The sequence below is a fragment of the Scyliorhinus torazame genome, chromosome 16, assembly GCF_047496885.1.
Source record: "Scyliorhinus torazame isolate Kashiwa2021f chromosome 16, sScyTor2.1, whole genome shotgun sequence".
NCBI lineage: Eukaryota > Metazoa > Chordata > Chondrichthyes > Carcharhiniformes > Scyliorhinidae > Scyliorhinus > Scyliorhinus torazame.
This window is the reverse complement of record NC_092722.1, coordinates 38,080,542-38,095,305: the sequence shown is the minus strand read 5'-3', so window position 1 is coordinate 38,095,305 and position 14,764 is coordinate 38,080,542. Positions and strand designations below refer to the sequence as shown.

The 14,764-nt window shown below is 43.6% G+C and overlaps 1 protein-coding gene across 4 annotated transcripts in view; it reads right to left on the bottom strand.

The window, feature by feature from the left end:
- The window catches only part of plekhm2 (pleckstrin homology domain containing, family M (with RUN domain) member 2), a 72,722-nt gene that overhangs the window by 29,771 nt on the left and 28,187 nt on the right, over positions 1–14,764 (bottom strand). For 2 of the 4 annotated variants that reach the window (XM_072478296.1, XM_072478298.1), the window contains exons 6-10: positions 11,602–11,788; positions 7,190–7,228; positions 5,574–5,633; positions 3,035–3,269; positions 799–1,650 (exon numbers count right to left, since the gene is read on the bottom strand). In XM_072478296.1, coding sequence (XP_072334397.1) covers positions 799–1,650; positions 3,035–3,269; positions 5,574–5,633; positions 7,190–7,228; positions 11,602–11,788 — 1,373 coding nt within the window. The remainder of the gene's footprint in view (positions 1–798; positions 1,651–3,034; positions 3,270–5,573; positions 5,634–7,189; positions 7,229–11,601; positions 11,789–14,764) is intronic. The other 2 variants (XM_072478297.1, XM_072478299.1) reach the window with 2 other exon arrangements.

Sequence of the window (14,764 nt, the reverse complement as noted above, 5' to 3'; positions counted from 1 at the left end):
TCCTAACCATCTGTTAAGCAAAAACAGACTTTTCCTCTGGTTCTTTTGCTAATCACCATAAAACCGTGCCCTTTGGTTATTGACACTTCGGCCACTGGAAATTGCTCAATTATTTTATGTGGATGCTTCAAGGCTGTAAACATTTTGACCAAATCTGTTTAGCCTTCTCTATCACCTCACTTTTCTGCATTGAATTTCATCTGTTAGCACGGCACGATGGCATAGTGGTTAGCACTGCTGCCTCACAGCGCCGAGGTCAAAGGTTCGATCGCAGCCCTGGGACACTGTCCGTGTGGAGTTTGCACATTCTCACCCCTACTGCCCAAACATGTGCAGGGTAGGTCAATTGGCCATGCTAAATTGTCCCTTAATTGGGGGGAAAAAAATAATTGGATATTCTAAACTTTTTAAAAAAAATTGAATTGCATCTGCCATTTCATCATCCCATTTCGCGAGCCTATGTCCTCTTGAAATCTGTTACTACAATTTCTTACTTTTTAACCAGACTTCCACATGGTGTCATTTGCAAGTTTTGAAATTGTGCCCAGTAATTTTGTGAACAATCAACCTATTGAAGATTGGCATTAAAGGGCATCATACAACTTGCTGTGATCTGAATATTTCAATGTCAAATACAAAGATGTAAGACTTAAACCCAAAGAGATTGCATTGAGTGTTTGCAGAAGTTAATAAGAGTTACGGCTCCAATTCGGCAAGTGCTAAACTTAATTTCCTTTGTACTTAAGAAAATACTTATACTTCCAATTATGACTAAATACAGTTAGAATATTACTTTACCTGAAGTCAGCAGAATGAGTTAGTTCTGATGGGCTACTTTGAGCTTTTTCTTCCTCCTCTGAATCCTCAGAGGTCAAGGTCTGAATTTCCAACTGTTCCATGCTAGTATCCGATACCTTGCCAGTTTCAACATCAGTCTCCTTAACTTGTTCTGAAAGGGCTTCTGCATTTTCTTTTCTGTGGCACTCTGGGACAGCAGCTTCCGCTGTTGTCCCTGGTTCCTCTACAGCACCAGGGATTTTTTCTCCTTTGCACGTTTCTGTGCCAGCAGCCTCATCGCCACTAAAAACATCCTCTGGTTGGCCATCCCCTGCAAGGTCATAGTTGCAGCTACCTGTTGCACCAGCACCTGGACTTTCAAGGGCAAACCTGTAGAAATCCACGGCAGGTGGCATCCGCTCACTATACTGGCTATACGGAGGTTCATCCGGGGCTTCCCCCGGGACAGAAGTCCGAAAGGGCTGCTCAGGATGATCACTGCCTGACGTCCAAGTGTTGGCATCCAGTGTTCCATTGAGCTGCTCCATCACCTTACTCAAAGGATTCCCTACACTGTTCATAGATGTGTCCTTCATCTGCGGAATTAGCAGACCTGGCTGGGGGTCAGCCACATCAGACTCCCTACGCGTCAACTGTAACATCTTGTCCTGGGTGTTGCAGTCCTCCCCACCAGCAGCAATCCCTTGGGATTTCTGTAAACCCATTTCATCATTCTGTTCTTCAGCATCACTGGCCTGCTTGGACTTTGCACCATCTTCCATTGACAGTTGTACATCTGCCTTTTTAGCATCAAGAATTTGTTCCTCAGATTTTGCTCTCTTCTTCTTGGGTGTTCTCCTCTTCTTCGCCAATCTATGGAATTGAAATCACAAACAATTATAATCAGCAACTTCCTCAAATGTTTCAGGAGGGAAATATACCATCTTACAGTGCATGAGGTTCCGGGTTGGTTGAATTTAGCTGGGGGTGGCATTGACATTGCTACAAAATCTACCTCAGCACCCAGGGCTATCGAGAGGGAAAAATTGGAGTAAAAGTTCCTGCTCCTGCACAAAGTACTGGAGGGCAGTCAGAATCAATGGATCTGTATCACAGCAAGGGAAAGAAGAAAAATAATCAAATGACATGCTCCTGCTGAACTCTCCCTAATTCACAGACCAAAGTGAAAATACTCTTTAGAGTTGGAAGAATTAATTTTAAATTTAAGTCATCAAGGTTCAGCCTTATTCCCAAGGTGTTTTGCCACCCGGCACTCAGTGGAATACTGGCACTGTCCAATTAAGATTGGCAGAGCTCTACTAGATCTCAGACAGGTCCCTTTGACTACACATTTTATTGTGGAAGGACAACAATTCAGAAAGCAAACATAAAAATCAGCAGATATCAAAGGCAGTATAGCAGCGTAGCACATGGTTATATTAACTCAGTGCACAATAAACCATGAATTTACATTCAATTCCAAACATATTGGGTTCTACATTTCAGTAGTGGTCAGATAGCTTTGTAGAATTTCATGGTTTCAAGACCACAGCTCTTTACACACTAGTCTACACAGATCCAGGAGGTTACTGCTGTTAGATGTGGCACAAATAGACTTGCATTTATACAGCACCACCCACAACCTCAGAACATTCCAGAGCACTTTACAGCAAATTACTGCTCACTGGCAGTGGCTAGTGGTATTGTCACCGGACTAGTAATGCAAAGGCCCAGGACCCGGGTTCGAATCCCACCAGGGGAGTTGGTGGAATTTGAATTAAATACCAATCTGGAATTAAACAGTCCAATGACGACCATGAAACCATTGTCAATTGTTGTTAAAAACTCACGTGGTTCACTAATGTGAAGGAAATCTGCCATCCTTACATGTGACTCATGACCCACAGTCTCTTAAATGCCCTTAGGGATGATCAATAAATGCTGGCTCAGCCAGCGACACCTACATCCCATTAACAAATAAGAAAAACATAATACTTATTTTGAAGTATAGTCACTGGTGTAATGCAGGCAATTTGCAAAAAGCAAGCCCCCACAAACAGCAATGCGATCAGAATTTGTTTTTTAATGTGATGCTGGTGGAGGGATTAAATATTGGCAAGGACAACAGGGAAGACAATGCCCTATCACATACCTAAAAGCAAACAAAGCCATGCAAAAGTTAACGCCATCTGTTTAAGAGTCAGGGGGTGAAAGTTAATCCCACCTCCCCAGTCAAGCCCCAATCACAATGGCTGACCTAATTACTTCAAGCTCTGTGCTGCTCTCCTGGAGATCTGGTGTGCTCTCCTCTCTCTCAGGCTCAGTACATGGCACCACAGTGCCATTTGGTGTTTGCGGACATTCCTCTTTCTCATTATTAAAGGGGTTGTAGCGTAGGGTTGGACTCCTCGTGTTGGGCTTGCTGTTTGATGGCAGACTCTCTGAGGTTCCAGATCGAGGGCAACTGCTGACTGTGTCGGTCAATTCACCCTCTATGAGAAACAAATACAAAAATGGGTAGAAACCAATGTTTATTTCTGGGATGGTTTTCATTTAAATTAAAGTATATATTTTCTTACATTAATAAATTGGCAAGGAGAATGGGGTTATTTGAAGCAGTGTTTTAAGCAAGACTGAAAATTAGTGTACAGTCAAGCTCATCTCCCATAATCACTTAGAACTGCTACTGTAAACCTACACTTAGGATCGTACATCCACTCACTTAACACCTGCATGATAAGATTAACTACCCAGAATTCTGAACAAAGAAGTTCTCCTGTCCCAGGAATCTAGTTGCTTTGATTTCTTCTGTGGAAGTAGAGGGCTCCCATCCAAATAAGACATCTTGTTCAGGGTTCAGTCACATTTCAGGTCTAATGAGAGATCCATGACATCCAATAAACAAAAGCAATACAGATCCAATAAAAAGTCCCACTCCAGATATCACAGTCAGTTTAGCTAGATAAATAACAGAATGCAAAATAGATTCCACTCACCGACTTCTTTTAAGGATGAATTTTCCCAAGGAGCTGCTCGAGTAGCAAGTGTGACACTGGGCTGGCAGCAGTGGTCAATTAACAGGCCTTTGCCAGGCCTGCCATCCAGTGGAGAATAGTCACCCATTCCCAGGGCTGTCAGCCCAATCAATCACAGGGCCAGCAGCGCAGCAGCACCACCACTACTGGTGGCCAGTGCTGATGCTACAACGCCAGGATGAGAATGCCTCAATGGTGAGGAGTACGGGAAGACATTTTCTTCAAAGGATAGGTTGCAGAATCTACTGGCATTCCAAGCATATCACAATTTAAATAATTTCCTACTTACAGCTGAATCAAAACATTGACCAAGGAAGCTCCCACAACATAAAACGCCAGCCATTATCTGGCAGGTTGTAAACTATTTAACCTCTTTGAAGCCAAGTGAAAAGGACAAGGAGATAGTTGAGGGGAGGGATGTTGAGAAAGGGCAAGCAATTGGAGGAGGAAAGTTCTTAGCTCTGGTACCAGTAAAGGCCAAGGGTTGACTGATGACCAAGAATCTCAATCCTCACACCTAGAATCACCCAACACCAAGCTGGGCAGAGTTTTCAAAACATTTACAGGAAGCAGAACTGAAGCAGAGTGAATGAAAATCTAGTGGTACCGTTTCTTTCTGGTAGTGTGCGACTCTAGTTTGATGATACACCCAATGATGGAATTACCTCATTCCCTCCTAGAAGGACATTGGTCCTTGAAAAACCATAATCCATATTACCAGATGGTTCTATATGGCAAAGAGTTTGAGCATAACAACGTATGCCTTGACAGACGGCATGATGAAGATTCAGTTACTCTTCATAACAAAGATTAAGTCCCAATGATGCGAAATGTGGATTAGATTGGGAGAAAGAAAACAAAAACACAGCAGAGGGTGTGATTGTACACGAGTGGTTTTAGGGAACTTCTTGGGTCAGTCCAGGTTGGTTATTTTGCCACACTGCATAAAGGACAGTCACACCAAAAAACATCTTAAAAGGAACTGCGTCCATATAGATTCTTACCATTGGTAAGCTGGACTTATTTCAACGTAAGAAAAAGGACTTGAAACAGATGCTGCATTATGTTAAGCGAGACTCAGGTTTCTAAACTTTTGTGTAGCAGTTCTACATTAAAAATACAACTAATGAGGCAGGAGTAAATCCAAAGTGAAAAAAATAATCCCTGAACGTTATTCTTGGTGATCCAAAGTACAGCAGCAATCAAAATCACATTATTCAATCTGTTGGTCTTTAGTAGTTGGGGAACATTAGTGATTACTAAATGACTCTTACAGGTGAGAGAGGTTTTCTTTAACAAACCTATGCCAATTAATAGGGTGGCTCCGTACGGTCAAGATCTGGTTTTGTCCTCCCAATGGCTGCCAGGTTCTAGTTGTCTGTTTGAGATGTTAGTGACAGTTCTGCGCTACACAATGGAATTAAAAAATACATTTTCTTGAAATGCAAGAGAAGCTACTACGGTTGCATTTATCAACAAAAAAAAAAAAAACACGTGTCGCAATTAAGATTTCTGCAAGACAGCTAGATTACACTAGCTCTGATTCAATGTGAAACCCACCACAACAGAATTATGAAGTATGATCATGCTAAAGATTTCAGTTCATGATTTCCAGCCATTTTTTCTGTCTGACACACTTTCACCAAATGCACATGAACACAACCGCTTGAAGCAGCCCTGGCAGGCATGCAGTGAGTGAGACAGATAGCGTTAGGGACAGAGCATGCAGTAGACAGCAACACAAGCCTGAGAGAGTCCCACCTTCCCAGTCTGTGCTGGGTATGGACTGTGGTGCAGGAAAGACATCTCCAAAATCATAATCTATAATGAAAGGACGAGAAAAAAACACAAAACAAAAACAAAATCTGTAACAATGGAAGTCATGGTGTCATATTCAAATAGCATGAGATGAAATCAGTGTCATATATAGATGATAAAGGTATTGACAGTTATTCTAGCAATACCCATAGACAATTCCACATTTCAATTGCCTTCAAACCATCCTTTTAAAAGTGCTGAATACTCTCGAGATGGGGCGCCTACCCCTCTGAGGAAGTGAATGTTGCTTTTCCACTCTGGTTCCTTTGGGTTCAAAACCAGAAAGCTGGAATGAAAATTCTCTGTTTATTGGGCACAAGACTCCATCTGAACCGAGCTTGAGACATGATAAAATGCAAAAACACTATCCCCCAATTGGTAACCTCACTTAAAGGCCATGGAATGGCAGGTAAAGGGGAAGGAAAGTGCCACTCTGGTTCAGGTGGAAGAGATTTATGGTGTCTAACCTGACATACAGTACTGAAGTGTAAAATATTCTATTTCAATATCACATCCTTCGCCGTGGATAACAGAAAAAGAGAAAATACCACTGTTTCTTCAAAATATCGAGTATTTTAAAGTACACCGTTGGGTACCAACTTGCTTGTACATATATTGTGGCGTGGCATTGATATTTAAGAAGTCCACTGAGCCTCCACTCTACATTAGCTGTAGATTATTGCTCAATTAAACTGCATTCCCAGCTGATATGGATCCTGCCGGTCACCAATCTTTCATCAGCACTAATATAGTCTGCCAACACATAGCAATGTTGGAACATCACTATTCCTAACCCCAGTGCTCTACATTCCATAGTCCAGCAACGATTTGAGATGCAAAGTACATGCAGCATTTGAAATTGGAGAGCTGCAATTAGCCAATGTAAATCTAGCGCACTTAATATTAATGCCTGTACTAAGCAGTGAGAACTCACAACAATCAGTATTCATTGGGTGTGGTGCAGTTGGTTCCAAACCACACCCTGATAATTCAGTCATTACTCTCTGGTCGAGAAGCAGAGTACAGAATCCTACAGTCTGCTGGGAGAAAATCCCGGGAACTCCCCAAAAGCACAGCGGGCGTTCCTACACCAGACTGGCCGCAGACTCAACACCAACATCTCTTGGGAAGTGCAATAAATGCTAGCTATGCTAACAGTGCCCATTTCCAAGAATGAATTAAATTAAACCCCAAATTGCAAAGTCAATTGGCATTTCATCCAAATTGATTCAACCCACAATTTTGAGATCTTGATCCTGAAAATGCTAACTCATAATGGCCTATTGCTCTGCATGTTTCTGCATCCTTCAGTTCCTCACCAAGGTCATTTATCTTGCGTGAATAATGTAAAGCTTTATTCAGGCTTTGTGCTGACCTGAAATTCAATAACAATCTCAGCATTTTAACCAAAATGTACCTCTCCCACTTCAAATCATGTTTTCTCTTATGGCAACAAGTTCAGCTCTGCAAGCCTTACTTCATAAGTGATCCACAGCACAGGAACAGAAAATGTTTCAGTTACTTGGCGAGCCGCCTGCCAATCAAAGAGCAAGACATACCTATGAGAGGCCTTGTCAGATTGCTGTCACTCCAATTCACTGCAGGAACAAATGTAAAGATGTTCACGCTATGCAGAGACTGCCTACTGGGTTATGCTGTCTTATAACTTACTAACAAAAATATCTTAATGTTTGTTGAAAAGTTCAAGTTTAACAAGCTTGAAGAATTACCTAGTAGCTGGCACATGCCAACAGGGGAAGAGAAGTTCAAGACAAAGAACCAATCCATGCCAAAATGTAGCCATAGGCATGTCTTCTGAGTGTTTGGGCTCACACTGCTATCTAATTCCATCAATTAACTTCAGGCAGCAACATCATACATTTTGGAGCGTGTGTGTGTGTGTGTGTGGGGGGGGGGGGGGGGGGGGGTGAAGGACTCCTACTTCCAGCCATCTATCCTTTCATGCCCCTGCGTGACAGCTCCAATTATAAACAAGTGTATGTTTTCAGTAATAAAAAAGTCTTTAATTCTCCAGTAATCTGCACCATCTTCCGACTATGCTTTGTTTTTTTTCTGCTGAAATAAGTGGTTAGTATATTCCTTGCCTGTTTATTACAGGTTATAACTCACTCTTCCTGCATTGCTAACCACTTTCCAGTTAGCAGATCAGAAACAGCTGAGATCTAAACATACAAAACAAAATCTTGCTGACTAATGCTGCAGAGTTGTTTCCTGGCAGTACAGGAGCACCAGCTGTAGCTCTTGGCAGTTTAAAAACTTCCCATTTATACTGCAGGACTGATAATGAAGCACAGGATGGTGCCTTTCATAATTTGTGAAGAAAGATACAGTACAGGCCAGTGGGAGCAAAATTGCTTTCCCAGCCAATTTGGTGTGGGTGCTCATGTTAAAGTTGTGAGCAACACTCCCAGAAAAGTTTTGGTTAACACTACACTTGATGGTGTATAATGCATAATGTGAACCTCATTTACCCTGGCATTTGCTGTTAACTGAAAGTAAACATGATCCATGTAGTGAACACTAGAAACTCGTGTGCTTCAGGAGGCAAAATGAGTGTGGATCAAAAGTTAGAACAAAAACTGATGTCCCACGAGGATCTGACAACTGAAACATTTAGAAAGAAAATCCAGGAGAAACTGCATTGTTACGTCAATAATAAACATTTCATAGGCCTAATGCTTGGCTCTACCACACTGCTTCATCAAGTTTCTTCCTAATTTTGCATTCAAGGGTCAAAGGTTTAAGTGATGAAACTTTCAGAGCTCCACAGGCTTGAGTGATACATCAGTGTTTGCCATTGGTATACTTGGTAGATTAATGTATTTAGCATGATGAAGCAGTAACAATTCTTGTGGTGCTGCTCCAGTCATTTTCCATGGACTTTGGATTCCATAGAATCCCTACAGTGCAGAAGGAGGCCATTCGGCCCATCAAGTCTGTACCAGCCCTCTGAAGAGCTTCCTACCAAGGCCCACTGCCCTGCCCTTTCCCCATAACCCCATCTAACCTACAAATCTTTGGACACTGAGGGGCAATTTTTGTTTAGCATGGCCAACCCACTTAACTTGCACATCTTTGGACAGTGGGAGGAAACCAGGGCATCCAGAGGAATCCCACGCTGACATGGGGAGGATGTGCAAACTCCACACAGTGACCCAAGGCCGGAATTGAACCCGGGTCCCTGGTGCTGTGAGGCAGCAGTGCTAACCACTCTGCCACTGTGCCGCAAACTCTTCCAGTTCCACTGGTTTGCGTGGCTTGGATTGTACTGAGGCCAAAGCAATAAAAGGTGTTTTTTTTCTGCAGCATGACCAGCAGGACAGCAAGTATTCCTTGATTGGTCAGATTAGACTTGGATTGCCTGCTGGTGGCAGTAGTTATTTGTGATTAGACAACATGGTGGTCCATCTCTCACAATAGATATTAAGTTGATCTTCTTGATGCTGAAGGTTGCATGCCATATGTAAACCTCCAGTAAAAGTAGTTCTAACTATATCTGCGTCCAGCGATTACTATTAGGCAGTTATTCTCCACAGCACAGAATAAGCATATGCAATACCAAGCATGCTTCTCAGGGTATGTTACACAAATTCTGTGACACGACAAATGTTCATCTGTGATAGGAAAGGGAGTAGGCCATTAGCTCCCCAAGCCTGTTCCACAATTTAATGAGATCAGGACTGATCTACAAACTCACCCCATTTACTTGCCTTTGCCCATTTACCTTAATACCGTTGGCTACCAAATCCTATCAATCTCAGTTTTAGAATTAATTAATCTAGTGCCAATTATTATTTGAGGAAGAAAGCTCCAAACCTCTATTAGCCTTGGTGCGAAGAAGCGTTTCCTAATTTCACTTCTGAAACGGTTGGCTCACATATTTTGACAATGTCTCCTGGTCCTAGACTCTGCAATGAGCGGAAATCCTTTCTCCCAAACTCCCCTACATGTTCCATTTAATATCTTAAAACTTCAATTGAATCACTGCATAACCTTTGAAATTTTAGGAAATATAACCCCAGATTTTGTTTGTGTTCTCTCCTTGCAGCTCGACCCTATTACTTGCAATGAAATCAGGTCTGCAGATCGATCAACCTTCAAGCATCTAACAAGTTGCACAGGTAAATCCCGTTTTTACGCAGTACCAATTTACCGGAAATGCTGGTTTTGCGGACAGGTTTTCGTTTGTCTCCTTTTTATAATGGGTCGATTTATACCGGCTGAAGCGTTCAAGTCACAGGCTAAAATGTACTTTTAAAAAATAACTAGAGACTGTTGAACTTACTGCAGAGGGCTTAGGAGTATTTGCCTTGTTAAAATGATACCTCTTCCACTAACTCCTTTCTGACCGGCCACGTTAATCAGAGAGAATATTAAAACAATGTTGTTTATACAGCTACCTGACCATCCTTTTTCATCTGAATTATTGTTACCACTAAAAATACTCATCATCACCATAATCATTCAGGAACTGTCAGAGCTCCTTTTTTAAAGGCAGGAATCTGAAACCTGACGTTGTCTATCTGTGCTCTGTCTTTCAGTTCTATGCTGTTGTTCTAATTCAAGGATTAGTTCATGCATCTTTTTATGGTGTTTCCTCCATGAAGGCTCTGGCTGCAGATACTCATCCTTTTGAATTTGATCTCAGAAAGTGTTGCAAAGTGGGTGATTATTAGATCGGCTGCCCATTGTGCACGTTTGCCCTTCTCAAACATCTCACCTTTTTCATCCCTCATGTCTCTAATTTAAATCTCAACTGTTGACCAACCTTTTGCTCTTTCCTCAAACTTCACCCTTTATATAAACTAACAGGCATCCTCAATTGAAATTTCCTGTGACTGGTCAGTCCTGCAGCACAGCCTCCATGTCGGGTCATATTGCTGATAGGGACGATTAGGCTGAAGAATTCCTGGTTTTAAGCAAAATCCTAGTTTCCGGAATGAACCTGGCCTCGACTGATTTTGCAAAAAATGGATTTTACCTGTAATTAAGTAAAATCAATCTCCATGTGATTTATAAAAGCAAGTCAATGGCTCAAGAATATGGATAGTTACTGCATTGCAAAAGCACAGCAGATATCACATTGCGACCCATGCTTGTGATGGATTGTCCACCATTAGCTTTAGAAGCATTTCAACTACAAAACCACATCTTCCTTGCAATCTATACATGTGCTCCTCCATGCGGGATATATTCAAGTTATTACCTATTGAATCATCTGCATGATATGAATTTCAAGGTCATATTGAGGATGCCTACATTTTCACTTCACCGACTATTCATTTAATTATGACTGGTGCTGATTAACACATGATTATATGGTCTTCTCTGTACAAGATATATATGTTTTTTAATTGCTCAATTGACTTGCTCAGTTATTCATGCCATACATGCATGTCCTCATTCATCAGGATGACGGGGAGATTGTGTGAGATCTTCCAATAAGTAATTTTCTAGCTCTATGTTTCAGACTGTTTCTTTGGGGGCCCTGCTGAAACAAGAATTAATAGAGAGAATTTCCATTATCTTACCGAGCTCCCTCAATCCGTCCCTCTGAAAGGCAATGTAAAGCATGTCAGAGCAAGACAGATCAATAGCCTTCCATTTAGCTCCTGAATATTTTGACTCTTACTGCATTATGATTTCAAATACCAGTCAAGGACCTTGGCCAAATGCCTGTATCACTACAGATGAGGGCATCCCAGACAAGCCCAATCCCATACTTGTCCAACATCCATTTTCAAGTACGGTCACTGAACCATGAATAGGATGGGGAAATACTAGATTTAAATACAGATGGAGGGGTTGACTCTTCACACACCACAAAATGTTCCAACCTATTCACAGCCAGAACACCCACAAGTCTTTTAGCGTAAAACCATGAATACGTGTAAAAGAAAGGGGTTTATAATGAGGACACCTTGGATACAGCAAAAAGCTTGGAACTTACCCTCACTGGAGGGTGCAATGGCACTATCATCCCATTCCAAATTAGTGGAGGTGACGGAGTTGAAAGAATTGAGCGAGAGGCTGTCGGAACCATGCACAGAGTTGGGCAGACGCTCTTCAAAGTCCAACAAGTGCTGTGGCTTGTAATATTCTGGCATATATGGAGCCAGGTCCAGGTAGGGAACATCCTAGAATTAGAGGAACAAAGAAAAGTACAATAAGAATGGACAATGGCTGGGGTCCTGCAAACCACGTTCATGTGTTTTGATCCCGTCCAAAGCTGGAGGATTACGGGAAGGAGATTTTAGGGTAATCTCTAAAGTGGTGCACATGAAACTGGACCCGGGCCCTCGGGGTGTCGGACCAATTGGGGTTGGAAACAGGTGCGGAGGCTGATGTTGTAGCCTTACGCCTCGTTAATTGCCCGAAGGCGGATGCTGTTGGGATAGAGATCAACCTCTCCACCCTGTGCCCTGGTGTGGCGGGGGGACCTGCTGGAATTCTTGACTCTTGAGTAGGTCAAATTTGAACTGAGGGGAAGGATGGAGAGGTTCTACAATTCATGGGCGTTATTCATTATGCACTTTCGAGAATTGGATTACATCGAACATTGGTGGGGGGGAGTTGGGAGAGGGGTCTGTATGTGTTAATGGTGGCTATGGGTGATTCCTGATTCCTTTTTGTTATTTGTTTATGCTAACATGCTGGCTAATGTTTGGGGGTTTGTTGGGAGGATGGGATTGTAGTTGTTGATATGGGGGTTGACATTGCATTCATTACTAATTATTGTTGGGTGTAAATTTGGGGGGAAATGTGAAAAAGGAGAATCAACATATTTTTAAATAAGAATGGACAATGGCTAGGAACCAAAAAGAAAACCTTGACAGTGATGTTAGTGAGGATTCAATATAAAAACAACTTCCTTAGTAGTAAAACCTGCTTTTTCATCATGTATATAGATCTCGGGCAGCACAGCGGTGCAGTGGTTAGCACTGCAGTCTCACGGCGCCGAGGTCGCAGGTTCGATCCCGACTCTGGGTCACTGTGCGTGTGGAGTTTGCAATTCCTCCCCATGTTTGCATGGGTTTCGCCCCACAACCCAAAGATGTGCAGGATTAGCCACACTAAATTGCCCCTTAATTGGAAAAAATTAATTGGATATTCTAAATTTATTTTAAAAAAATGTATATAGATCTCAAACTGTCTTTAAAAAAAATAGGAAACAGGCTCGCCTATTTTTTTTTAAAAATAAACATTTTATTGAGGTATTTTCAGTATAGTAACAACAAAATAAACAATATACATGAAACCATAAACATAGTGCAAAAGCCAATTACCTCTCGTACAGGTCCCACCCTTATGGACCCCCCCCCGCCGATTAATTTCCCGCAGAGAAGTCGATGAACAGTTGCCACCTCCGGGTGAACCCCAACAGTGACCCTCTCAAGGCAAACTTGATTTTCTCCAAGCAGAGAAAGCTAGCCATGTCCGATAGCCAGGTCTCCGACTTCGGGGGCTTTGAGTCCCTCCAAGCTAATAGTATCCGTCTCCGGGCTACCAAGGAAGCAAAGGCCAGAACGTCTGCCTCGTTCTCCTCCTGGATTCCTGGGTCTTCTGACACCCCGGAAATCGCCACCTCTGGACTCATAAAAACATCCTTGTTTTTAACACCGTGGACATGTCATCCGCATACCCCTGCCCAAATCCCCTAAGCTTTGGACATGTCCAAAACATGTGGACATGGTTCGCTGGTCCTCCCGCACATTTTGCGCACCTGTCCTCCACCCCAAAGAATCTGCTCAGCCGGGCCACTGTCATATGAGCCCGGTGAACAACCTTAAATTGTAACAGGCTGAGCCTGGCACATGTTGCGGACGTGTTGACTCTACTCAACGCGTCCGCCCATGGACCATCCTCTATCTCTCCTCCCTGCTCCTCCTCCCACTTGCACATCAGTTCCTCGGTCTGCGTCTCCTCCGACCCCATAAGCTCCTGAGAAATGTCCGAGACGCTCCCTTCTCCTACCCACCCTCTGGAAACTACCCTGTCCTGAATCCCCCTTAGCGGTAGGAGCGGGAAGGTTGACACCTGTTTACTTAGGAAGTCCCGCACCTGCAGATGCCTGAATTTGTTTCCCCTCACCAACCCAAACTTTTCCTCCAACACTCTCATACTCGGAAAGCTCCCCTCTATGAACATATCCCCCATCCTCTCAATCCCCGCTCTCCGCCATAACCAGAACCCCCCCCGTCCATACTCCCCGGGGAAAATCGGTGATTATTACAGATTGGGGCCCAGACCGATGCCCACTGCTCCCACATGCCGCCTCCACTGGCCCCAAACTCTCAGGGCTGCCACCACCACGGGGCTGGTGGAGTACCGTGCCGGCAGGAATGGCAGAGGTGCAGTTACCAACGCCCCCAAACTGGTGCCCTTACATGAAGCCGTCTCCATGCGCACCCATGCCGACCCCTCCCCCACCACCCACTTCCTGATCATGGCTATATTAGCCGCCCAGTAATAGTTGCTAAAATTTGGCCGCGCCAGCCCGCCCTCTCCCCGACTCCGTTCAAGCATTACCCTCCTTGCCCGCCCAGACGAAGCCCGTGATCACTCTGTTGACCCGTTTAAAAAAGGACCACGGAATAATAAAGATGGGGAGACACTGAAATACAAATAGGAATCTTGGGAGGACCGTCATCTTCACCGTTTGCATTCTCCCAGCCTGAGACAACGGAAGCGTGTCCCATCTCCGAAAACCGGCCTTCATTTGGTCCACCAGCCAGGCCAGATTCAATTTATGCAGCCGGTCCCATTCCCGCGCCACCTGGATGCCTAGGTACCAAAAGCTTCCCTCTACTAACCTAAATGGCAGCTCTTCCAGTCGCCTCTCCTGTCCCCTTGCCTGGACCACAAACATTTCACTCTTTCCCATATTAAGCTTATACCCCGAAAACCAGCCAAATTCCCCTAGAGCCCTCATGATTTCTTCCATCCTCTCTATTGGTCCGAAACGTACAGAAGCACGTAATCCGCAAAGAGCGAAGTCATCCGCAAAGAGCGAAATCCTGTGCTCACCCCCCCACCCCCAGACCAGTCCTCTCCAGCCCCTCGAGGCTCGGAGAGCAATTGCCAACGGCTCTACAGCCAGCGCAAACAAGTGG